Source organism: Engraulis encrasicolus, chromosome 16 (genome assembly GCF_034702125.1).
Source record: "Engraulis encrasicolus isolate BLACKSEA-1 chromosome 16, IST_EnEncr_1.0, whole genome shotgun sequence".
Classification (NCBI taxonomy): domain Eukaryota; kingdom Metazoa; phylum Chordata; class Actinopteri; order Clupeiformes; family Engraulidae; genus Engraulis; species Engraulis encrasicolus.
Window position 1 is genome coordinate 13,004,408 of NC_085872.1, and position 25,804 is coordinate 13,030,211.

The window sequence follows — 25,804 nt, forward strand, 5'->3', positions numbered from 1 at the left end:
CCTCCCCCCCCTACCCCCCCGCCCTCCCCCCCCCCCGGTAAATTACGAACAGTCCCTAAGGAATGCCAACCCATGGGGTTCAAAATTATGTCAGTCCACATTTTGCATGCTATTACAGCTTCAAACTCGTTTGTAACTTCAAGGCTGAGTAGTGTGATAATGAATTCTTCCAAAAGTGCATTGGTGAGGTTACACACTGATGTTGGTCAAGAAGGCCTGGCTCTTTGCTACCTGCCTCTCAGTCTCCGCTCTAATTCATCCAAAGGTATTCTATCGGATGCAGGCCAGTCAAGTTTATCCACACCAGAATCCATGTCTTTATGGACGTTGCTTTGTGCACTGTTGCACAGTTCATGTTGGAAGAGGAAGGGCCGCTCCAAACTGTTCCCACAAGGTTGGGAGCAGGATTTGTCCAAAATGTTTTGGTATCCTGAGGCCTTCAATGCTCCTCTCACTGGAACTAAGGAGCCAAGCTCAACTCCTGACAAACAACCTCACACCATAATCCATTACTCCTCCTCCAAATTTCACACTCGGTAGAATAAAGTCCAAAATGTTACTGTTTCCTGGTAACTTCCCAATCCAGACTCGTCCATCAGACTGCCAGATGGGAAAGCGTGATTCATCATCACTACAGAGAACGTGTCTCCCGTGCTTTAGTCCAGTGGCAGCATGCTTAACACCACTGGATCCAACACTTTATATTGCACTTGGTGATGTATGGCTTGGATGCAGCTGCCCAGCCATGGAAACCCATTACATTAAACTCAGTGTACTGACCTAATCTGAAGGTCAAATAAAGTTTGGAGTTCTGTAACAATTGACTGTGCAAAAAGTCGGTGGCCTCTTTGCACTATGTGCCTCAGCATCTGTTGACCCCTCTCCATCAGCTTATGTGGCCTACCACTTTGTGGGTGAGTTGCGTTTTTTACCCAAACTCCCTTAGCGCAGCACTATGGCTCTCTGTAATGTCACAGCAATGTTGTTATGATGTACAAACCCCAACTCCGGTGAAGTTGGGACGTTTGGTAAACAGTGAATAAAATCAAAATGCTATCATTTTCAAAACATGCAATCTATTCATTAGATGGAGAATAGTGAAAAGACAACATATTAAGTGTTAAAACCGAGAAAAAATATTATTTTGGGGGACATATGTACTCATTTCTGATTTGATAAATCCAACACGTCTCAAATAAGTTGGGTCGGGGATCATTGAAATTTAGTAAAGATCCAAATAAGATAAAACAACAAAGAAGAACATTTCAAAATGAATTGTACTGACGGACAATATAGGTGTCCAGGTATAAGATCATCACAGAGAGGGTGAGTCACTCAGAATTAAAGATGCAAAGGGAATAATTACCATAGTTATTACATACATTTTTGAATTCCCTTTGATTTACCACGATTGAGTGTATATAAGACATATTTTTGTTACTAAAATCATTGTATAGGTTCAAGAAAATTGAAAATTGACCATATTAAGAATGCTTAATGCGTGCAAATGATACAGGGGTGTAACATTCTCCTAAGCACCTGAGCTCACTTGAAATAGACCCAGAAGACATGGGAAACTGTCCTTTGCTTACAGAAGTCAGCAGAGGTTGTAGAAGTCCATTCTTTTTGACAATAATAGAGCATTGCACATCCTGTGCTACAGTGAAAATGGACCATCCAACTTGTGTTAGTGCTAGCTTCAAAAGTCAGCCTCCATGATGGCATGCGGGTGCAGTAGTGCATTGGTTAAGATGTCCTCACTCATCTGTAGAGTTAAATAGAGTGCTGAATGGTATAAATGGGTTTTAATTATATTTTGAAGGGAGATCTTCGATTACTGCCACACAGTAAGGTCAAATTGTATTCTCTACTATGTTTTAACAGTTTGGCTCCATCATAAGGACCAGCAGGTGATAAAATGGTGGGCTTTTGGTCAAGACCTGTCACACTGTAAGCACTACAGAAAGGAAAACATTGCAAAACATGACAAGGAATACACCCACCATTTAAGCTGGTGAAATCATGTCCAAGATAAGAATTAACATTGTTTTTTATATAAAATCATCTCATCGGTTAATGTATTTAACTGTTAAGCGTTGTCTTTTGTTTTGCTTTTAGTCTTCCTCGAGATTTGCTGCCATTTATTGTCCCCATCCCAACTCTTTTGAGACGTGTTGGATTTATCAAATTAGAAATGAGTACATATGTCCCCCAAAACAATATTTTTTTCTCGGTTTTAAAACTTAATATGTTGTCTTTTCACTATTCACCATCTAATGAATAGATTGAATGTTTTGAAAATGATGGCATTTTGATTTTATTCACTGTTTACCAAACGTCCCAACTTCACCGGAGTTGGGGTTTGTAGTTAAGCATTTTCAGCAAGTGAATAGGGTCGCCGGCGACCCCTGCTGCAGTAAGAGGCTACAGTCAACATAATGGTGTCAGGTCACATAATGTCCATCATCATTCACATATTTTAAAAATATATTTTAGGGCTTTTTGTCTCATAAAATAGCAAAGAGAGAGAGAGAGAGAGCGAGAGCGAGACATGGGGGAATTGGGAAATGACCCAGGCCCTTGCTTTTTCAAGTTGACTTGCAGTTCCCAAAGTGGTGTCGGGGGGTCTTGTGATCTCCAAACTGCTTCGTTATAGCCTCATGATCTGTCTGCACCTCAAAAGTGTAACGGACCATCCCTGGGGGCGCTCTTACTCCAGACGCATCCTATCCTCCTGCATGCAAACCCTACATGGACACTGATGTTTTTGAGTATTGTATTTTCTGGTGTTGAGATTCCTGTAAATATTTTGGCTTGTATTGAATTGTATGTGTTAGCTGATATACTGCACATATCAATAGTCAGAACGGCACAGCAGTCCCCTGGGTGTGGCATGCCATTACATTCCAACAGTTGAGTTTATAGACCTACTGTGTAAACTGCACCACTGTAAGGTGTGACGAAGCATCCCGAGACAAGCCAGAAATGAAATCGAAACTTATGGGGGAGAAAACAAAAAACACCCTTGATAATAATGATTATCAACAGCGCTTGGTCCAGGCCGGAGTATTTTATTGTGTCATTGAAGGATGTCATTACAACATATTATCATTGTCAAAAAATGATCAAATCAGATTATCAAAAAAAAGAGCAACATGAATACAGGCTACATAACGTAGTTGAAACACACCGAATAGAAGGCACATTGACAGATAACTTCAGCTTCATTATAATTACAACTTCAATGATATAAGTCGGGTTTGTTAGAGCAATATGCATCAGACACAATAATGACAAATGAGTTTGTGTTTTGCCACATCAGTTCAGTCTGCTAGAGAAGGGAATCCCTTTTAGTGGTTTTGTCTGACATACTAGGTGTAGCATATACATATTTCATAAATGTAGCTATTGCCTTGCCTTGGCATACTTTCAGGCATCCCAGCAGTTGTGATATAAGTGTGCATAGCATACTATCTCTTAAAGCCGTATCAGTTCATCAAAGAGGCTACATTGATTTTCGGAGTTCTGTTTGTATCTTCTATAGCAAGGCACCATAAACTCATAGTTCATAGTACAACACTAATGTATACTTAAATGATTATTCACTTGTGGAAAAAAAACAAAGAAATTATGAGAAGCAAAGAAATTGTGCACCATGACTATGTAATGTGATTTTATGATTTAGGTAATACTCTATTGTGTTTCTAGTTCATCTGAATTACACTTGATTAATTTCAGGAAGGAATGAATATCGGAGGGTTAGGGTTTGGCGCGAGGCAGTCATTCTTTCCAGAACCCTCTGTTATGGTTGAGAGCCTCAGAGAGCTGAGTCTTGAGCGTCTCCTTGGACTGGTACATGGGGAGGTCAAAGATGGCATGGCACGTCAGGGACTCTGGGAAGTACTGCGGAGTAGAGTTGCGCCTGACGCGTATGGTTAACCGAATCTGATCCATTCCACCAATAGGCACACGGTCACAGCCTGTCACAAACACTTCAAGAAAGCAATGAGAAGACACAAAAGGGCTTAGTGCGCTCACGAGGTTGTGCAAACAATAATTACTCAGGTGCTCATCTGTATCGGGTGAAGTGTAAGTCCAAAAAAAGAGGAAAGACCAGAGGCACTCTGAGATTTGAGAAAAAATATAAAATGCCTTTAATATAACATGGCTCTTTTTTTGGACTTCAAGAAAGCAGTTTGGATCAATGACAGAGGAAGACTAGGGCCTGACATTAACTGTTAAGGCCTGAGTCAAAAGTGATATGATCCTTATACAGGTAATTGTGTATAAACACTTGAATATTGAACTTACAGAGGAAGGATTTCTGTTGATCTTCAGTGAGATCATCAAACACCTCCCAGAACATTTTAATCACAGGGTGGTCTCCGTGGTATTCTCCCTCATACGCCGTGTTCTGAAATAACATTAGGGCAACAATCATTTATTGGTTTAGCACGCACGCACGCACACACAGACAGCCCCACCTTAATATCTTTGTGGGGCCCTCCCATTGACTTCCATTCATATTAACCCTAAAAATAGCTAAATAATGCTAAACAAGTAACTACTAAAGTGCCCAAACCAAAACAACCCCTAAGCTTAATCTGTCAGTGAGGAAATGTTTGTACCCTTTTGCTGGGGTAGTTTTGTTGTTACTGGTAAAAGAAAAAGGGGTCAAAACACGTGGGGTCCAGGATTTGGGCCCCACATGGAGCTAGGGCCCCATGTTGTTGGTGTGCTCCAATAGCAGTGGCCTCACGTAGGTAGATCCACACAAACATACACACACACGCCCAGTACACACACACAATGGGAAACCAACCGCCGCCCCACTGATCACAGTCCCACCCTTAATTGCATATCCATACTTATGCATTCTGCATTCTGCATTCTGCACGCACACACACTCACACACACACCCTCATTGGCTTCATCCTCACCTGTCGGAGTATTTCCCAGTCATAGTCCTCTCTGCCCACCAACATCTCCCTGAGTTCCTCGGGGTGGAACAGCTCCACTAGGTCTCTGGCACACACTTTGAAGAAACCCCTCTTGAACTCCTCAAACACCTTCTCCACTGATTTGTTTAATGCGTAGTCCACGTAGGCCTGCACAAACTCCTTCCTGTAGAGAAGTGCATGCAAGGATAACATTGGGAAGTTTTAGTGTACAGTAGCCTATAAGGTCAAAGATCTGGATGCAATGGAATGCACAACAAGTCAATAAACAGCAAGCAATAAGATGAATCTCAGTCATAAATTAATGGAGAAAAAAGGGAAAATGATAGAAGTACTTATTTCTGCTTGTCACAAGTTTTCCCTTTTCTTTTGGATCCAGCTCGACCATTACGCCATCCCATGTAATCTGTTAATATGTCATAAGCAAATTTCACAGATGTTGATCATTTGTCTGTGTGTTTACCATTGCTTATGTGTTGTGTACTGTATGTGTGTATGTATTTCAGTATTGCTTACCGAATAGGTCATGTTCAAATTTTCTTCAATGTCATCATAAATGTATTCATACAAAATATAATGCAGGCTCCTAACCAGAAAAAAACAAGACAATCTAAACACATGCTGCTTTGTATTGCATTAAACAGAAGTGGTTCAAGCAAATACTGTAGTTATCAGCTCATCTAACACACTTACTTTCCAAGAACGGGACTGAACTCTGTCAGGTCCTCTAAGCCTACGTGGACTCCCAGAAGTTTCTTGAACATGGCAAGAGGGAAGGGCACGTGCACAATGTTGTTGTTGTTTAGAGCTAGACCACAGAGGATTCCAAGATGGAAATACATTTTGTTTTCATGCTGTGGCTGTTTGGAAAGAGCAAATAAGAACAGATCATCATCATCAGATGAGTTTCGGGGTATAGAGGTAGAAAACGCCACAGACATCTTTAGCAATAGAAAATGCATTTACCTTCGGTGGAAACCAAAGAAGGGTTTCCGTGTCATTGTACATGAACAGGCCGAAGTCATGTGAACGCAATTCATCAAATACATGAAGGAAAAAATCCTTTTGGTTCACTAGCGTCAGTTTTGACTCATCCACAAACTGGACCTAAAGACAAGATTTTGTCAATACTGCAATACTGCAACAAAATAAATGTTGTGTGAAGTAAAGAGAATGAGTAAACTGGGATGAGTTTGTCTTACACATAGTTCTTTTTCGAAGTTTTCATGATCAGAAGCGGACAGTTGCCTGAAAGTGTCATCCAGGAGGTGATTACGTCTGATTTTGAGCTTGATCACAGGAGTTGGGGCCTCCTTAGTGAACAACTGAGATGCTTCTGGTCCAGTGAGTGCTTGATGTATTATGTGATGAGCAGTCTGTGATACAAATAACCCAATGATCTTGGCATTATTAAAGAGTTGACACCAAATTTCTTTCTAAATAATTACACAAGTTATAACTTAGATAGACATCTAAATGCATCACGTATTATCCCATTTTGCCTTTTGATTATTCAGTATCCAAACACGTGTCTGGTAGCTGTCATTACTAATGTGTTATTTGATGTAGCAATACAATTTAGCATCTATAGATATACCACGTTATACCACGTTAATAATATTATGAGTAGTAAATCGTTTTTGTCAGAAAACTATTTTACCTTTGTCATTTCAGCAGCATAATGGTAGATGAACAACTTGCTCTGAAGGTCTAACAGGAATGGAAAACGACAAAAAATAGGAGGTGTCTGGTCCACTTCCTACAAAAAAGATGAACCCATTAGTAATTATTCAATGGGATAAGGATATAAAGCTTGATGTCATTACAATAATGTTTGTTGTTGACACCTGCACTTGCTTCCATTTGATCTGTCTCCACAGTGTCACGTCTGCCTGAAGTATGAGGAGGTTTTGACCTAGTTCCTCTATGTAGAACTCAGTGATGGGAACTTGCTCAGATTTTGCAGCTTTCTTGTTTGCCTACAGAGAAAATGGGCAAATGTACATAATATGACAATGAAAGACTTAAAAGCTGTACAATCAATAATTAATTCACAGTGATTCTCATTACTGTACACCAAATATTCACGGGTGTCTGAGTCAAGTGTGCACTGGGTGTCTGCAATATTGTATCACAGCTTTTTAAGCACCATTGAAAACACCTGCATAAGCCACATGTACAGTAATACTCACTCTGTATAGCCCCTTGAGAACCTCGAGAGTGGCCTTCACCCCAGGGCCATAATGATGCAGCAGATTGGCGCGTAGGAGGAAGGAGATGGCTTGTTTCCATGCCAAGATGTGTCTGGACATCATGGCTTTACCCATGGATGCCCACCAGCCTCCTATGGGTCAGACATCACATTGGCACACAGTGTCCAACAGACAGTGGCCAGGGATTGATTTAATGCAAAGGTTAACCCATTAGGACATAGCATTATACATTTGCTGTTACCAGAAAGGAAATGACCAAGTTGTAGTGCATTACAAAAGGCCCTGTGTTATGTCATAGTATTGTAATACTATGGTACTTAACTTTTCAATGACTATTACAGCGTGCCACTAGAGTTACGGTGTGCATTAAGGGGGGACTACGATCATTCTTCAACATTTTAAACAAGCAAATCCATTAGCTAATCTGACTGAAGCGAGAATGTACAGTATCTGAATGTACTGATGCGATAAGACGTAGGAACAGATTAGCAAAGATTTTTGGAAATGATTAGGCTTCATTATAATGTTACAGCTTGTAATAAAGCAAGTAGACTATGGAAAGAATATTAACCGTTACTTATTACAGCGGTCAAATGTTCTTGTTACATCTCATCTGGATGATAACCACATACTTATTATCACATGGTTACATCTTACTCAAAGTTTCCATGACGGCGTCACTGAGGTTGGTTATGGCTACCGCGAGTGGAAGAACCAGGTTGACGACATTTTCGGCCTCATGTAGCAGGGGACACAGCGGAAGTACCAAGAAGACGTCTGCTGCTTTCATTGTTGATGAACACAAACAAAGGTGTCCGACCAGTGCTGAGAGCTCTATCTGTGTAGGGATTGATGCAAAGAAATTGGGAGATTACATTATCATACATTGGCGACGTTAACATGAGACATTTAATTCAGAATTAACTCTTAATTCTGAATAAAGCTTAATTTCACTTTAAAAACATCATGTAAACACTTCACAATTTGGAATTAAATGAAAGATCGAAGTAAACTCGACAGAACTATTTAAATCTGAATTATTAATTCGGAATTAAAAACGTCACATAAAAGTAGCCATTATGTGGTCTTTATACATGCAAAGTGTGGATAGGACATATAATAGAGAGATAACTGGAGAATATGGTTTATGACGTAACTGCTTTGCGTATCCAAGGAACTTGTAGAAGGTCATCAAATGCTTTACTTGCAGCTTGCAAGTCCATTCTCACAGAATTTGCTGTCATCTTAGACTCTGACACACTGCAATTGTTGAAAAATATGATGATATTTATTAGATACAGCTCAAGATGATTACTTTCTTGTAGGTCTATGTGACTGTACATGAAATAACTTACAAGTCTTTCGTGAAACTTCCTACAAGTCTTGAACTTGACGAAAATTGACTGAAAACTCTACAACAATGAAGGAAATGCATTTGTGAAATTAAGTAAAACATTTTTTAATAGAATAGTGTTTGTCAAATAATGATGATTTGTTCTGTGGTTGGTTAGTGTGAAAATGTTTACCTTTCGGTTTCAGCAGGTTTTTGACCCTTTACAGACATTGTCAGCCATTTCTGTATCTGGGCTTCACTCAGTTTCTCGATTGGCTGTGGTGCTGATGTACCCTGAAGGAGAATAGAAGCAGTGGTATTGTTTACTGCTGACATTGGCAAGTAATGTTCCAGTAATTTAATATGATCATGTTAAATGCAGCCTGTGCTATGGCCCCCTACCTTCTCAAAAGATGCGTAGAAAGCAAAATTTGAATTCCATCCTGCTGAAATCCTAAAATCTAGTTGTTAGAGTGATAGATAGTCATATATAACATGTTCCAATAGTAATCACAAGACAACAGACACAATAGAAGCATTTTTAAGCTTTCAAAAAAATGATTTACCACTGAGCGTTGGAATTTCCATCCCAGCCCTGTTGACTTCCACCATAACAGGTTGTGAGCAGTTCACTAATGTTCCGTTCCCCAGCTGACCCTTCACTCCGCTCCCAAAGGCCCACAGCTGCTTAGAGGATCCCAGCACCAAGGTATGATGGCTGCAACATCACAGATTACTTACTTAACCCCTTAAGACACGGCATTATACATTTGCTGTTACCTGAATGGCCATGGCCAAGTCGTAATGTATTACTAAAGGCCCTGTGCACTGTCATAGTAGTGTAGTACTACAGTACTTAACTTTCAATGTCTATTACAGCGTGCCACAGGAGGTACGACGAGCATTATACAATAGTTAGATCCAGTCGAATTATTTCACAAATTGTGATTGGACAAGAGGCGTTCTACACGTCACTAGGAGTGAGGGTATCCTCCAACACTCTATGAATGACTCTTCACATCTAATAATCACTCCGCGACCAAAGATACAAAGTAACCGTAACCAACGTGGTGCGCGTTGCGCAGCAACCAAAGACAATAACTGGAACTATTTTTCCGGAGCGGAGGAACAAGCAAATAAACAATCAAATAAAGTAATTAAAATAATTTAACATTTCTTTCAATGAACTAATTGTGTTAGCAAAGGAACTATTGTATAAAAGCAATATAACACTTGTGGTCGTGAGGTTGTTCTGGGACACCCTCACGGGTGTAATTACCTATGGCACTCAGCCTGCGGCTTCGTGCCTACGGCGAATCACACCCGTAAGGGTGTCACAGAACAACCTCACTCCCACTCGTGTCATATTGCTTAATTAAGGGGCTACAAGTTGTCTTTCCACATACATTTACAGTAATATTAACTAAACGAGTACTGAAATGGTAGAATATTTTTAATAAGAATATAAAGCAGCACCTGCCACAGGCTATCTGTGTAGCAGGTCCATCTAGGCCTTCAACCTTCCTGGGCAGAAGCTCATTGGCTGTGGAACTGTGGCCGAGCTGGCCATGGGCTCCCTCACCAAACGTGTAGACATGACCAGTCTTGGCACCATAACATAAAAGAAAACAAAGTTAGTACTTTGTGTGTGTGTGTGTGTTTGTGTGTGTGTGTGTGTGTTTGTGTGTGTGCGTGCGTGCGTGCATGCTTGTTTGAGTGTGTGTGTGTGTGTGTTTGCGTGTGTGAAATAGAGAGGTAGAGAGAGAGACATTGTGTGTGTGTGTGTGTGTGTACCCTGGTAAGAACTGCCGTGTGTGATTGCCCGCAGCAGATAGATGTTATGTCCCAGTCTCTGAGTGCAGGCACTGAGCAGATTGCAAAACGACCTGTCAAGACGACAACAAGAGGGAAGGAGGGAGCCTTTCAAATACATGTAGACCTGCTGAGACTATACACACATATCAGTGAATGCTGTCTGTGTCATACCTTCCAGAACATTACAGAAAAAAAGCTTTCACACAAAGGTGAGAATGGACAAGTACAATACCTTTCTCATCGACCCTTTTCAGTCCCAGCTGGCCCGCATGGTTGGCCCCACAGCAGTATACCAGTCGCTGGAGAGTGAGGGCCAAGGTGTGGGATCCCCCGGCTGCAATGCGGGTCACAGGTACCCCCGTGAGGGCACTGACAAGGCAAGGCACCGGCTGGACAGCCACCGCCTTTCCCAATCCCAACTGGCCATGAGTATTCTTACCCCAGGAAAAGACATCTCCCCCTGTAGTAAGAATATCACCAGGATAACAACATGTAATCCAATACAAACAATACAATATACAGGCAGATTTGTAACATTGAAGGGGGGTCTATGTTACTAGCTGATGTGCACTGCACTTTCCTGCGTGGGCACATATGCACCAACATCCCCGACACACACACTTGAAGTTGATGATGTAAGGAATTGGCGTGTGTCATGTGTAATGAAGGCCAACTAGCAGTGTGGCGTAGAACGTTAGTAAACCCCCCTCCTGAAGCCTCATACAGTGTGGTAATTATTGTACTTTTGCTCAGCAGTATCGTACTGTGACTCCCATTCCGAACTGATGCGTTGACTAGGAGGTGGCAAGTTCGTGGCCCCGAGGGGGACGAACTGTGCGGGAACACCTCAGTTACACATGACCACAGCCAATCACACAATAAAGTTCTTCACATCGGTACCCATAAAGCAATAGTACTCCTACTCATCACCATCATCATCTTTAGTTTGTACAAAGGTGTGTAGATTTTAAATATTTACCTGAAGATAGAGCCAAAGAATGAACATTTCCACAAGCAACTTGTGTAATCAGCACTGGCCAAGGAGCCTGTATTGTCACCCACCTGAAAAACAATCCACATAAGTCTTAGACATAAAAAAAAAAATACTAAATGAATTATGTACATTAAATTAATGATTAAAACATAGCTGGAATAATTCTCAAAATAATAGTAATAATAATGATAATAATAATAATTCTCATAATAACAATAATAATAATAATAATAATAATAATAATAATGATAATAATTCTCATACAGTGGTTGAGACATGTTGGACAACTGTGAAGCCACGCCGAGTTGCCCCTCATCCCCTCTGCCCCAGGAGTATACCTCTCCAGAGCCACACAGGGCCAGGCTGTGGTCCTGGCCACAAGCCACCGCCACCACGCCTTCCAGTCCATCTATCACTGGGAGAATTAGTAGAGTAGAGTAGAAGAGTGGACCAACATTTATTAATTCCGAGGAAATGTAGGTGTCTAGTGGCATACATAAAATTATTTCACATTAAACATTCAAATAAAAAAAAGTCTCTCAGTGCAATAGTTGTTACTGATTGTTGGAGGAGAGGGGGGTAAACGATAAGTGTGCAGTATATGGGGGGGTGTTGATTTATGCGGTCCAGTCACCTATAACAATCTCTTTCAGTGTATCATTCTGAGTGGTGTGAAATAAATTACCGTAGATAACATGGTAGGCTACTGTTATCGGGTCAGCAAAAAAAGGGTAAATTGACATACAATAACAATTCCAAAGCACTTTGTGAGAATATTAAAGATCCATAACACTAAACGGGTGCGTGTCTAATGTTCCCACAGCCCATTGGTCCCACATCACTAAAACTTAACATTAATTTTTAAGCCCATTGGTCCCACGGCCAAATGGTAACACAGCATATTCCTGTTGCTCCATGTTCCCACATTTCTAAGAATGTATTCAATGTAGGCTCTATGCTTAGGCTTATTCAAATTTAGGGTCTATGTTGAATGGCGGGGAGAAAGGCACGTTATTTAGTTTACTCAGAAATGTGGGAACAGAGTTGTGGAACTTAGAGCCTATATTTGAATCCATTCTTCAAAAATATGGGAACATGGAGCAGCAGGAATAAGCTGTGGTGGTACCAATGGGCTGCGAGACCAATTGCCTGGGCTGGGATGGAGGTATAGGGGGGCGAGCAGGGCATTTGTCCCGGGGCCCAGGGTCCTCCTCTATTGGATGTGCCACCCTACTCTGACCTTGGCAGGCCATATGGGGGGGCCCTATCAGAGTCTTGCCCTGGGGCCCTGTATGTAATTGTTTAACCACTGGCTCTGCCCTGGGAACATAGAGCTGACCCCCACTAGACATTCCATAAAGTACCGCGTCATTGGTGCTGCAATCAGGTGCACTGCCCATGGGTTTCATCTTCCCAAGAAGAAGCAGAAGAAACGAAACTGAAAGAGTCTAGACTTGCTCACGGTTTCAGGCTATATCAAATTGCTATTGCTTTTGTAATGTACGTCTATATACCGGTAGGCTAGCCAAAATAAAAAAGCCCACCTTGGAAAACTCCAACTCCAATATGTCTGAATGAAATCATAAAACAAACAATTGTTTTAAGACATAAATCTTAAAACAATTACGAGATCATATTTGGCAATCAATTCAATATTATTAATAGGCATATTCTAGTTAGATAGAGTTCGTTGTTTAAAAGTAAACTTTTCTCCATAAATTCTTGTTCAGCTTACCTTTTGGATCTGAACTTTTCACTCTTCCCAACTGTCCTTTATTGTTGTGACCATATGAAATGACTTGCCCGCGGACAGAGACAAAAAGAGAATGCTGCTCTCCACACGAAACATCCGAAATTGGATCTGAGGGAAAATGGACAGTTTGTGGAACATCAACCACATCCTGAGACAGCGGGGAAGCCAGCTTGCCTCTTGCTCCATCTCCCCAGCTAAACATCGCGGCGCGGACTGCTGCTTGCTGTTGCACTAGCGGCACAGGATGCCCGACGAGCGCTGATAGTCAAGTCCCCCCCCCCCAAACCCTCCAACCCAACCCAACCCAACCCAAACACAGGTCGCTGCAGCCAAAAGCTTATCAAACACCTCCTCGTGCACGCGCGCGCGCGCGCTCACACACACACAGCGGCAGAACAGGATCGTTTGTCAAATTGGCCATGCCAGAGAAATTAGAACACAGGGGAGAAGGCTCAGTCTCATTGGTTCCCATTGTAGCCAGTTAGCTTTGCATGCATTCTGCAGTAACGAGCGTAGGCCAGTCCTTCATGTGGGAGTATGTATGGAATGGAAAGGGGAACCCATTCTAAATACATTGCTACTGCCATTTCCAGTCACAAATATTATCAACAAAACATTCCTGGTAAGCACTATGACTGTTGTTTAACAATAGGCTGTATTGACAAATCGTTCAGGTGTGTAGTTTTACAGCTGGTTAGAAGATTTCAACCTGTACTCGCTAGCATCGTGCTAATGTTTATGGGTTTGGCCCCATAAAAATTGAGCTTTGTGACCCAGTATATAATAATCTAGTGGCGCAAAATAATCGAAACGCTACTCAAATGGGGTCTTATTATTTCTAGCTTCGAACTTAATATTCATATTTCAGGACAAAAAATTATAAAAATCACAAAAATTATAATGGTAAAAAACTCCATTGACACCCATTCATTTTGCACTGTCCCGTGGTTAGGGTTAGCCAATTGTGGCTAATAGGAAGTTCCGTGAGTGAACAGCCCCTGCCATGCACAGCATATCACAGACGGACATCATGGCAGTAGCGACCCTAAATATATCGTATAGTTAGACAATGAGACTAGGTTAGGCTATGTCACTATGCGATCAAACCATTGAGAGTAAATAGATTCTATTTACTCTCAATGGATCAAACCCGTTTATGCCACTATGGCCCATGGATGTGATTGATTACAAAAGTCATGATGGGGAGAAGGCATGCCGTCGCTTTATGATCCATTGTTATGCTTATTTATAGAGAGCCTATGTGACTGTTTCGTCAATTTAAAAAGTTTAGGCCTACAACTAGGAGCAGGTTTAGAACTCTGTCAAAGAACTTGGATAACGACTCTTACAAAATATGTGTCTATCCTACTATGGCCTTTTGAAGGCGTTGCTGGATTCATTATTTCATTGGTTAACTGTCAAGGAGGGAGGGGGCGGTATCTGCTATATGGATGCTGATTGGCCATGGCATCTTCTCAATTACCAAACAGTTGTTCTACTCTCTGGTAAAGGAGTGAAGGGAGGGCACAACACGTACTGTTGTCATTGGAGGCTCGACAGCAGCACAGGGAAACCACAACTCGACAGAAAATCTGCAAGCAGAAGACATTTATAATCAGACATTGAAATTGTTACAAGGACGTTGGAAAGGAGAGTTAACAACCAAGAGCAGAAAGTTGACCGGGAAAAGTAAAAAGGTATGTCAGTTATTACTCCCAACTAAAGCATACTCCGCGGGACAAGACGTATTCAGTGAAATGGCTCCTTGCCTAGCATAGCCGCGGTTAAGGTTACCCAATGATGCTAAGTGGCTAAATTCCAACCGCGCAATCCCTCGGATTTCAGATGTTTTCCGTGCATGTGTGTACTAAAGTTGATTATATGGCCGCGCACGAGATCCAATTGATGATGCATATTCATATTGAACGGTAGATTGTGTTTAGTTTTTGGATGACGGCCGTCGTAAGGACATCTCATTGTCAGCACAGTAGCAACTGATAGGTCGTCAGCTAGCGAATAGTCGAGTAGACTGGAGGCTTTGCTTGTGTTGTTGCTAGTCCGGAGTGCCAGCTTGTTGCATCATGTTGTGAAACGGCCTGCGCGTTCTGGCAAAGCAGACTCGTGTAAAATGTGTTAACAGTTCAGCGTTTTTGTTTGATCGATTCACTCTGAGGTTGTTTTAGTGTTCCTGCCATCCTTCATAATACAATATTTTTTTGTTATGATACAATTTAATTGAGATGATGCATGTCCTAAATGCAGACTAAATGTGGTGTGTCACCAGCGTGCACCCACGGTTTATTCGATGCAACGTAAGGGTCTTCCTTATTTATTTCTGCAGCATCGAAGAAAGCTCGCTATAAATGTAATCTACGCTGGCATTTGGGCTTTATTTTTCGAGATGTCAGTTGTTTTTTGCGATGACATTTGTTACATGTCAGATTCTCTGCAAACGGTGACCCCCTTTCCCATGTGTGTTTGTTTAGTATTGTCTCCTCAAGGTAGCCACTGGACAGCTGGTGTCTGCTCCGCACTGAAGGCATCCCCGTCGCTGAGGTTATGTCAACAGCTGTACTTCTTCGCATAGCTCGGTCTGCAGGAGGACACCAGCTATGTCGCAACAAGGCTCGCCAGATTGCCTGTGCGCTACAACAGGAGAGTCCCCGGCGAGCCTTGAGTACCCCGAGTATGCCCCTGTCCAGCAGCTCTCGCTTTGACCCCGACAGCAGCGGGACTCCCACCACCTGGGATTCGTTTGGAATCTGGGACAATCGCATCGACGAGCCCATTCTACTTCCACCTAGCATACGTTATGGGAAGCCTATCCCGAAGGTGAGCCTGACTAAGGTGGGCTGTGCCTCTCTCATTGGGCAGAGAAAGGAGAATGAGGACCGTTACCAGATGTCCCAAATGACGGACAGTATCATGTACTTTGCTGTTTTCGACGGCCATGGCGGGCCAGAGGCGGCAGACTTCTGTTACAAGTTCATGGAAAAATACATCAAGTAAGAGCTCTATCAACCTATACACGTTGTGTACTATAAGTCTAATGTTGGTTCGCTAAAAAGTTTGTAATTTGACCCATTGTTAGTCTTATGTTATTAAGTTGTTTAGCTGAGGTTTATTACCAAACGAAAATGTTCTATGATGTGATTGTACACTAGTGTTATCAGGACATCTAAGTCCAGACAAGCAGAGGTTGGCAGGTTGCAAGCTTTTGTTTGCCAGAGCAAAATGGATGTCGCTGGAACAGATTAGGTGTTTTTTAAAAGCCTGGTTTTGGATCATGGCCATTTATGACTTACAAAACAGTTCAATAAGCTGTTACACCAGCATTGTAAGTCGTCTTCTTCATGCAGAGGGCACGTTAGCAATCCAGATGTAAACGGAGAACTCCCGTCAATAAGTCATAATACAGCCCTCACATGCATTTGCCAACATTTTCACTGTAAACCCTCTGCTATTTCAGAGATCTTGCAGCTGAAGAGCAGAACTTGGAAGTGGTTTTGACCAAAGCATTCATAGAAGTGGACAAAGCCTTAGCGAGACAACGTCACTTCTCCCCAGATGGTAAGTTTCACATGTTGGGGTGTGACAGCCCCTGTAGTGTTAGGATACAACTGTATGTCTACTCACTGGCTGTAGTGTTTAAAATAGAAGCTTCTGTGAGCTAATTCAATGCTGAGAGGATATTTTATTCAGCTTGTCCACAGCTAACCATAAACTCACTCTAGTGAAACATTTTAGCATTTAGGCCTAGTGTTTGTAATATGGAAGTGTGTGTGTGTCCCTTTCCGCTGATAAACAGATTAACGGTAAATTTAATTATTTGCTTATTTACATAGTCAGAAGCAGAACATCCATGTGCAATTCTCCAAATGAATCTAACCCACTTGCCTCGTCACCCCTTAACTGCTGTAGTTAAGCCTCATCACCACTGATAAAAAGTAGATGACAGGTGTATGATCTGTTTGGTGGGGCAGCCGTGGCCTAGTGGTTAGAGAGTTGGTCTTTCAATCTATGGGTTGCAAGTTTGAATCCCTCCTGACCTCTCCCTACATCTCCATCCATGGCTGAAGTGCCCTTGAGCAAGGCACCTAACCCCACATTGCTCCAGGGACGGTAACCAATACCCTGAAAAATAATACATGTAAGTCGCTTTGGATAAATGAAAGCGTCAGCTAAGTGTAATGTAATGTCCGCTAGCCTAATCTATCCGTGCATTAATTGTAAGGCCCAGCCCTTGGGCCCTGGTGCGTGCAATGTACAATTTTGCCCTTGTGTGTTTGCGTGTTATTCACGACAGCTACGGACCCAGCTAAAAGCCTGTAAGAGCTGAAGCTCATCGGTACCTTTTTGGAAGGCGTGGGGCTAGATTGGTCCAGCGGGTCCTTGCCTGGACTTCTGGAAGGTTCCACAACTTTCTCAACCTTTTTTTCCTCCTCTCTATCTATCTTTATCTCTCTGGCTTTATCTTTTATGTAATACTCAAACGCCTTCTCTCTATATGCAGTGTTGGTAAACACACACGTGTTATAATGCAGCTGGCTCAATTTAAATGCTAGAACTATATTTGTAGCCTGCAGCAGGCAGGATTTGATTGATGTATCCCACATGGTCATTCATTCCCAGAGAGTACGCTCAAAAGTGTTAGTTAAGTAGGTGCCATGTAGCACTATGGAAAATCTGTCTTGTCCGTTCTCCTTAACGGCTGGAATAAGACAAGTTCCTGCGCAATAAGACGATAATGACCTTAGTACTAATACAACCACTACAACACATTGGGTCATGTTTGTCTAATTTAAGCAGGTGATATAGTTATTTAAATTACATGGGTACATTCACCAGATAATAATTTGCACAACTGTTCGTCCAACTCTCTTTGAAGACGGTGTATGAGGCATTTTGGCGCAGTCTGCTCCATACTGTAGTCTTCTTAGTCTTGTAGTCTTTATTGTAGTGACTGTGAAATCCCTCCACTCCCGGTGGTTTGGATTGGGCAGTTTGGACACTCTGGCCTTGGTTAATTATATCTCGCCACTGTCCAGTTACAGTGTAGTGTACCCTTTCAACTCAGGCTGTTGGCTTCCGTACCGTCCTGCCTGAATGACCTCTAGTCTCTAGTGCGTACTTGCTACACTCTCACTCTCGCTCAGCTGACAGAGGAATCTCCTGTCAGCCGTCCAAAGGAGGCCATGCATGCTTGATTCTCCTCTCTCTTGACTGCTCAAGTTCATATCCTGTTTTGGAAACACTCCACCCTTCACCCCCACCCCCACTCCCCTCTTCCAAGTCCCCCCTCCCGTCCTCATAATGTGGAGTACAGTAGTTAGTTAGTCGAACGTGAAGTATGTGCGTATGCGTGTGTGTGTGTGCGTGCAAGATTTTGTTCATTGGTGTGTGTGTGTTTGTGTGTTTGAGTATGATGGAGTGAACCAGAAAGCTGTGCCTTTGTGTAGGCCATATCAGCATTCATGCTTTGGACTCACTGCTTATTAAGGAACACCCATCTTGTGCATGTTTTTGTGCCTTTAAAGTGTGTGTATGTGTGTGTGTGTTTGTATGGAATATTAATGCCAGATGGAGGACATGTCTAATCCGTCCTATTTCTGATGAATTGCAGGCGCGCTGTTGTCTGCGGGTACCACGGCAACCGTGGCATTGCTAAGAGATGGCATCGAGCTGGTGGTTGGCAGCGTTGGAGACAGCCGAGCCATGCTGTGCCGCAAGGGCAAGGCCCTCAAGCTGACAGTGGACCACACGCCAGAAAGGAAGGATGAGAAAGAGAGGTACTTTATTTTACTCAACTTTACTTTTATTTACTTTACTTAACTTTTATTTTTCAGGACATTGCACATTAATGAACATGCATACATACTGTACATACATATATGTAAATGTAAATGTGCCAGATTATAGCCCAAAGGCTAATTTCCATCTGGTGTCCAAAATAGGCAGGCTAGATGCTTACAAGCAAAATAATTTAAAAGCACAAACATGCATCTAATACCAAAACAGACTGTATGCACAGAAAGAAGGAAATGTGTTCCTTGTGCAAAGCCCTTGAAAGAAAGCACATTTTCACCCACACAAACATGCATAGACGCATTGCTGCAGTGCTTATTGATCTCGTTGCCAAACTGTAACAATGCTGTGCTTGCTTTTACAGTAACCCCTCTACTTTGTATGATGTGCAATATATGTCGTATTCTTTGAGTAGGAGGCCTAGAAGCATTTTGTTAGCCCCTGTACTTGTGTCTGATCTTTCAGTAAACACAAAATGTGTTTAGGCCTCACTCTAAAATGATAGGAATGACCTTGAAAGGTTGTGTTTTCAAACAGGTGGCACCTTCCTAAGCTATGTTGTGGCCACAGTTACCGTGAGATTTCATGATGTTTACCCTCTCTGCCTGCAGGATCCGTAAGAGTGGAGGCTTCGTGACCTGGAACAGCCTGGGACAGGCCAATGTCAATGGCAGACTGGCCATGACCCGGAGCATAGGGGACTTTGACCTGAAGAAGATGGGGGTCATCGCTGAGCCAGAGACCAAACGTGTTTCGGTGGGTAAAGTCCTCTCTGTTATGTCCATATATATTTAGCTTTAAATGACCATACTTCAGCAAACGGACTGTTTTTATAATGATAAACCCTCATGGGCATTAGTGAACCTGTGTGCAAGATCATTGTGGAAGGTTTTGGCTCTTGTCTCCCTGTGACAAACAAATTCAATCAAATCTCTTTGAAACATGCAGTTTATGGGCAGATTAAGATTATGAGGCTGTAATGAACGAATTGGCCCTTTTGCTTTATATAGATTGGGGCCCAGAGGGCAATAAGTAAGGGTTAACGTTCGGCGAGAAGGTCGCTACCGTGGAATAGCAGCACGACGGAGAGAATCTTTAGACCCCGACGCGGAGCGGAGTGGTCTTGTTCTCTCTGAAGTGCTGCTATTCCACAAAGCGACCGACTCGCCGAAAGTTAACCCGCTTATTATATGGATATACTTAAATGATTCACACATGGCGGGGACATTTCTTTTGGCCTATTTAATGTTAAGATTGTTGCTGCGCAAAACAAAACAGTGCCGTTGTGGAACACCGCTAGGCAACAGCTAGATAGCCAGGACAACAGGTGTTGTCTATCACAGCAGCTGATTAGAGTCTTGTTGAAAAGTCGCTTTAGCAGTGAAAAGTCTTGTTGCCATTGACAGCGGTCTGTTATAGACCAACCCGTCCGTTATCGAAAAATAACAGACGTGCGAACATTGGGGAGCCCCGTTGAAATGAATGGAGCATTCGACCGATGACGTCACACCATATAATAGAAATGGATATTATTCCGTGCTGATTGGTGAAGTAGCCATAGTGGCTTTTAGGACATTCACTATGTTTACATTATGTTTTTTTTAATTCAGAATTAAAGGGGCTCCTGGTAGGATTAAAAGTTTAATTAATCACGGTCCCGAGTCAGCCTATGCTTATGCGAGTCATTCGTAAGTGAACAATGGCTTATCGCAACCACTTCCACGGTCTGCTGTCAGAAAACCCCACATGCAACTTTTGACAGTGTCGTGAGAAACACTTTTAATTTGAAACATCACTTTACATACCGTATTCAGATTTGTATCAACTGCTGGCATTCCGTGATGAAAAACAGTCTCACCATAAGTTTATTTGAACAGCATTTTTTCATTACGGTGTAGATTTTGAGACAGGCATGCCTCGGGCACCGCGCAAATGACGTCATCCTACTTAGTGCCTCTTAAACAGTTCAGAATTAAATAGTTCTGTCGAGTTAACTTTGAGGTGTTCACATGACGTTTTCAAAGTGGAATTAAGCTTTATTCAGAGTTGAAGTCAGTTAATTCCGAATTAAATGTCTCATGTTAACTTAGCAAATGTGTTACATACCCACACCCATTGATGTATTGATAGGTCTGCCCCACTGTCTTGCAAAACCAGAATTCAGAAGTTATTCTCTCATTTGCAATCAGCATATTGAATGCAGGGAAAGAACCACTCTGCAGCAGGAATGCTTGAAGTACAGGGGTGACATGGAGACACGAGGAGAGGACAGGACAGGACAGGAGTGATTTGCAGTCCTCCTGGTCCTGGTTACTTGAGCTTTTGTGTTCTTGAAAAAGGTCTAGAAAGGTCTTAAATTTGATGTGGTCAAACCTAGGGATGTTAACCGGTAGCCGTTTAACCAGTAGTCGACCGGATCAACATTAACCGGTTAAAATTTTCTGGCACTGGTTACATTTTCGCCATCACTAGTCAAACCTGGGGACACCCTGCATTTAGGACATGGTGTTACATTAATTCAAGTGTGCCCCACACTGCTATTTTTTAACTACATTTACAAATTGCTCTCGTGTCTCCTGTCCTGTCCCCTGTTCCTCCAGCCTCGTGACGTGCCATATGACCATGATGTCATCGATGTCTGATTTATCTTGCAAAAAACAAACAACAAATAATTTTTGAAATATAATAATATCTTGCAAACACACAATTCAGAAGTTATTCTCTCATTTGCAATCATCATACTGAACGCAGAGAAAGAACCACTCTGCAGCAGGAATGCTTGCAGGGGTGACATGGAGACACGAGGAGAGGAGAGGAGCGGACGGGAGCAACTTAAAGTGATTTGTAGTCCGCATGCTCCTGGTACTTGAGCTCATGTTTCCTATGTGCGTGTGTTTCCTATGTGCGCATTTTGCCCTCTCTAGTTGCATCACGTCCACGACTCCTTCCTAGCACTCACGACGGACGGCATCAACTTCATCATGAACAGTCAGGAGATCTGTGACGTCATCAACCAGTGTCACGACCCCAAAGAAGCTGCCCAGAGGATCTCTGAGCAGGTACGCCATGTCTACACACACAGTGATTACATCTAGCAGTGATTCCCAAATTGTGGGCCGCGAAAGTGTTCCGAGTGGACCCTGAAATTTTCGAAATTTCTAAATACATTTTCAATTTTTTGTTCGAAATTTCTAAATACATATTAATGTGTGTATTTGTTTATTATACTGTATATTTTTATTGGGTCAGAGTTGGGCTGCGGAAATTTGTGGATATTAAAAGTGACCCCTGAGTCCAAAAAGGATAGGAATCCCTGGCATATCCAGTAGTAGTATGTGGCGTGACTAGAATGGGTCCCATTTTAAAATCGAAATGATCCACCGCCTTAGTCTTTTCAATATTTCAGCAGGTGGAACTTGGTTTCAAGGTTTCAAAATTTATATGATCAGGTAGCTGCTATTTAAACAGGTGCTGTGAAGCCCACTGATGCAGGCTGAACCATACAGCAGAAATGTAGAGAACATCTTTTAAAAAATGCTAAGCTATGCTATCGTATCCATGAACGGTTGGGTTTTACATGCAGGGGAACATTTTTAAGAGGGTCATATAATTTTTTTTGCATGTTAAATTTGCAAATGGAGATTTATTGTCTTTTTTTAAACTATTTACGTACAAGGAAGACCTTTTTAGCGGTGGGGCAGGATGGGGTTGGCATGCATGCATACAGAATATAGGTCAGTGTCATGTACCGGCAAGAAGCTGGTGTCAAGAGACTGTTCACGTTTCTGTACATTGGAATGTTTGCGTGCGTGCGCAGAGGTGTCGTTCAGGGGGGTTAAGTGTGACTGAGTCACCAGGGCCCTATGTGTATATAGGGGGCTTATACACGGTCCGATTTATGAAAATAAATGGCTGGTTGCGTCTTTTGGAGCCGATTGTACATAGGGCCCAAAATGTGTGTGTGTGTGTGTGTGTGTGTGTGCGTGTGCGTGTGTGTGTGCGCGTGTGTGTGTGCGCGTGTGTGTGTGCGCATGCATGTGTGTGCGCATGCACGTGTGTTTGCTGTCTTTAACGAGTCAACTCAGCTCTTGTATTCCTCTGTCCTGACAGGCGATACAGTACGGTTCCGAGGACAACAGCACAATCATCGTGGTGCCATTTGGCGCCTGGGGCAAACACCAGAGCACTGATGTCCGATTCTCCTTCAGCCGAAGCTTCGTCTCCAGTGGTCGTTGGGCTTAAGGCGGAGGCAGAGACGGAGACAATGATATGACTGAGAGGAGAAGGAGAATGAGTGGCGATTTCCATTCACAATGGGATTTTAAGTGTGCAATATGTAGGAATCCCTTTCTAATCTGAGAGAACTGTGATCAAGCGCCTTAGAAATGTCATATGATCCGAGTGTATATAGTCGGGTATGGGGAGGAGAAGGTTCGGAAGTAGTATTAATGTGCACTTATCGAGGGACACGTCCAGCACATCACTGTACAGCCTCAACATTCGACTCCTGACACATCTGGCAACTTGCCACAACTCGTGTTTTGCACATATTGGGTTTAGCGAAGGGCTATCCTTGGTGTCCAGAGAAAAATGATGCATTTGTTCAATGTGGCACGTGTTCTAGAATGTTGGATCATTTCTGCAGGTGGCATTCACAAATGCAGCTTTGGCGCCCCCTGTAGGCATGGTTTGAATGTGACGGCTGTTTTATCGGTTGTTGCATAAAGTGGCACGTGGAGGGGAATGTGCAGTGGTTTCCTAAGCAAGTCATTGTGCAACTTCAACTTGGGACAGAATGGAGTCAGATGGTGTGGCAGCCACTTCAGCACGAGAGCCCACTTGCACTCAGTGGGTTGAAACTGAGGTTAATTTTTGTTTGTTTTTTTTATTAGAGGGAGATTTCCAGCTGCAAATGTGCTGTTGATCATATGTATGGTATAAAATGTCCAATGGTGCACTTCAATGTGTCACTTTGCCTGCTTATGAATGTTCAATTGTTCATTATGTATTTAAAACACTTACTAGCCGTCTAATTTTGAACATCAGCTGTTCTACGTACATGTTGGCATTGGAACAGGCCTTTCTTCTGGGGGTAGTTTTAAACTGAAAATGATGTGCAACAATGGGTTTAACATCTTGTGCATCTTCCTGAAGGACAAATTATGCTGTTGCTTTATGCAATCACTGTCAGTCCATCGGTAATGAGCTGTGCTGAGACGTGTACTGGTATTATATGGGTTCAACATGCGACTTGATTACCAGGTTGGTGTAAGAGGGAATGACAGGGATGCACCGAGACTAAAGTCTTGATGGAGGTACTTCGATCAGAAAGTGTAAAAAAAAATCTTTAAAAAAAGACCCTGCAAAGCCCCTTAAATGCCATATTATACAGGCTCAACAGACTTGTACAGACTCCTTGACTTGTCTCACATTTTTCAGTTGACTTGATAACCTATCAGCTAGTGTGAGCTACTGAACATGTCAACATCAGGTTGATCTGATTAAGGCTTTACCCTTATGTGGCATTGGCGGAATAGATCATAGTAAGCACTTAAGTGGCACTAGCCTTCTATCCTCACTACTGAACTACCAATACCTGTCAGGTGTGATCCCAATTGAGAAACTGTTTTTGCGAGGGAGGTTTGAAAAACCAAATGATTTTGAACAAGTTAAATGCTCTGTGCCCCATGAATGCCCCAAGTCCCCTCCCCTTCAGTCCCTGAGACACTGCTTTGTACATAATAAATTTGTATTTTTTGTATATAACTATTTATATATTTTGATGTCTGGCTACAGTACTGTGGTTTTTAAGATGTATACTACTATTGTAAAGTGATTTGCTCACTTTAATGTGTGGGTGTTGTGTTGAGTGAGCCTATAGAACTCAGTTCTTTTTCGGAATTTCGTTTAAACTACTCTCTTTGGGTTACTCCATCGCAGAGTACAATTCCACCGACAATTCCAATTTTGCCTTGTATACACCCGCAAGGATGGCGGGAAAGGAGGCAGCCAGTGGCCTCTGGCATGATTAAAAGAAGTTTTCGGTGGAATTGTACTCTGCTATGGCGTAAGCCATAGAGAGTAGTTTTCTTTCAATCCCTCAAAGAACCGGGGACTTATAGAAGTCCTATTGTTTTCTGCTGTCAGCGTGAGAGCCATTGGCAAGGTGGGAAAGAAGGGGGCAGTTGTCAAATATGACACTCTGTGTCCATGAATAATGCTGGTGTCGGCAGCCTTATGCGACACGAGAGTGGCTTTGTGAAAATGTGTATGTTGTTTGAAATGACTGTATGCTTCGACTGAGGCATTTCATCCTTTGTGTCTTCCTGCATATCTCTGTGGTCCTCTCTTGCCGGTCTCCTTAAAACAATAACTCCCATCAGTGGGCTAGTGGAACTCTAATGTACTGTTATATGTTGTGGACAACACAAACGTCCTCTTTTATGTACACAATACTGTAGGGAGGTCCGATTGCTCCTATTAATGTGAACAATTACCACAACTGAATGTATGGTGATTCCTCAAACATTTGGTCATGTAAACTCTATAGCTTAAGTCCTTTCCACACAACTAAGTGCTATTTACTCTTGTTGTGCAGCTTCCTCTTTTGTCATAACACTTGCTGGTGAAAACTATCTTGTTTTTGTTTGACATCAGATCAATGATCAATTCACTTCCAGACTCCATTTTTCCAACATGGATAGTACGCGTCTTGTGCAATTGGAGAATGTCAAGATTTACAGTAAAATGGTTGTTGTCAAAGAAGGAAGCTATATCCATCCTACAACACATTCTGCAGTACAGCATGATTGACCAGCTCACTTGCCATGGTACAATATGCCATTTTCTTCCATGTTGTGTACATGCGCTTCAGATCTCTGAATAAACCCCAAACAAGAATTATTAAGTTGTCCAATTTTATTAAATGACCTT

At 42.3% G+C, this 25,804-nt stretch overlaps 2 protein-coding genes across 3 annotated transcripts; one reads left to right on the forward strand and one right to left on the reverse strand.

Annotated features, from left to right (window-relative positions):
• Positions 1 to 3,027: 3,027 nt before the first annotated feature.
• On the reverse strand, positions 3,028 to 13,330 carry LOC134465164 (probable E3 ubiquitin-protein ligase HERC4). The gene is made up of 23 exons (XM_063218678.1): positions 13,049 to 13,330; positions 11,578 to 11,728; positions 11,299 to 11,381; positions 10,552 to 10,779; positions 10,299 to 10,390; positions 9,981 to 10,108; positions 9,071 to 9,222; positions 8,907 to 8,965; positions 8,698 to 8,798; positions 8,527 to 8,583; positions 8,329 to 8,431; positions 7,829 to 8,009; positions 7,151 to 7,302; positions 6,806 to 6,937; positions 6,619 to 6,717; positions 6,161 to 6,334; positions 5,925 to 6,065; positions 5,652 to 5,818; positions 5,475 to 5,544; positions 5,294 to 5,364; positions 4,941 to 5,124; positions 4,312 to 4,414; positions 3,028 to 3,992 (listed from the first exon to the last, which is right to left on the reverse strand). Exons 1-23 carry the CDS (start codon positions 13,266 to 13,268, stop codon positions 3,781 to 3,783), a joined length of 3,060 nt encoding a protein of 1,019 aa, XP_063074748.1. The 5' UTR covers positions 13,269 to 13,330; the 3' UTR covers positions 3,028 to 3,780.
• Positions 13,331 to 14,563: 1,233 nt separating this feature from the next.
• On the forward strand, positions 14,564 to 25,774 carry ppm1kb (protein phosphatase, Mg2+/Mn2+ dependent 1Kb). 2 transcript variants are annotated; one of them, XM_063218682.1, is made up of 7 exons: positions 14,564 to 14,763; positions 15,553 to 16,071; positions 16,536 to 16,636; positions 18,690 to 18,855; positions 19,483 to 19,627; positions 21,796 to 21,930; positions 22,982 to 25,774. In XM_063218682.1, exons 2-7 carry the CDS (start codon positions 15,626 to 15,628, stop codon positions 23,111 to 23,113), a joined length of 1,125 nt encoding a protein of 374 aa, XP_063074752.1. In that variant the 5' UTR covers positions 14,564 to 14,763; positions 15,553 to 15,625; the 3' UTR covers positions 23,114 to 25,774. The 2 variants fall into 2 exon arrangements, with proteins under 2 accessions (XP_063074752.1, XP_063074753.1); XM_063218683.1 differs by having other exon boundaries at positions 15,568 to 16,071.
• The last annotated feature ends 30 nt before the right edge of the window (positions 25,775 to 25,804 follow it).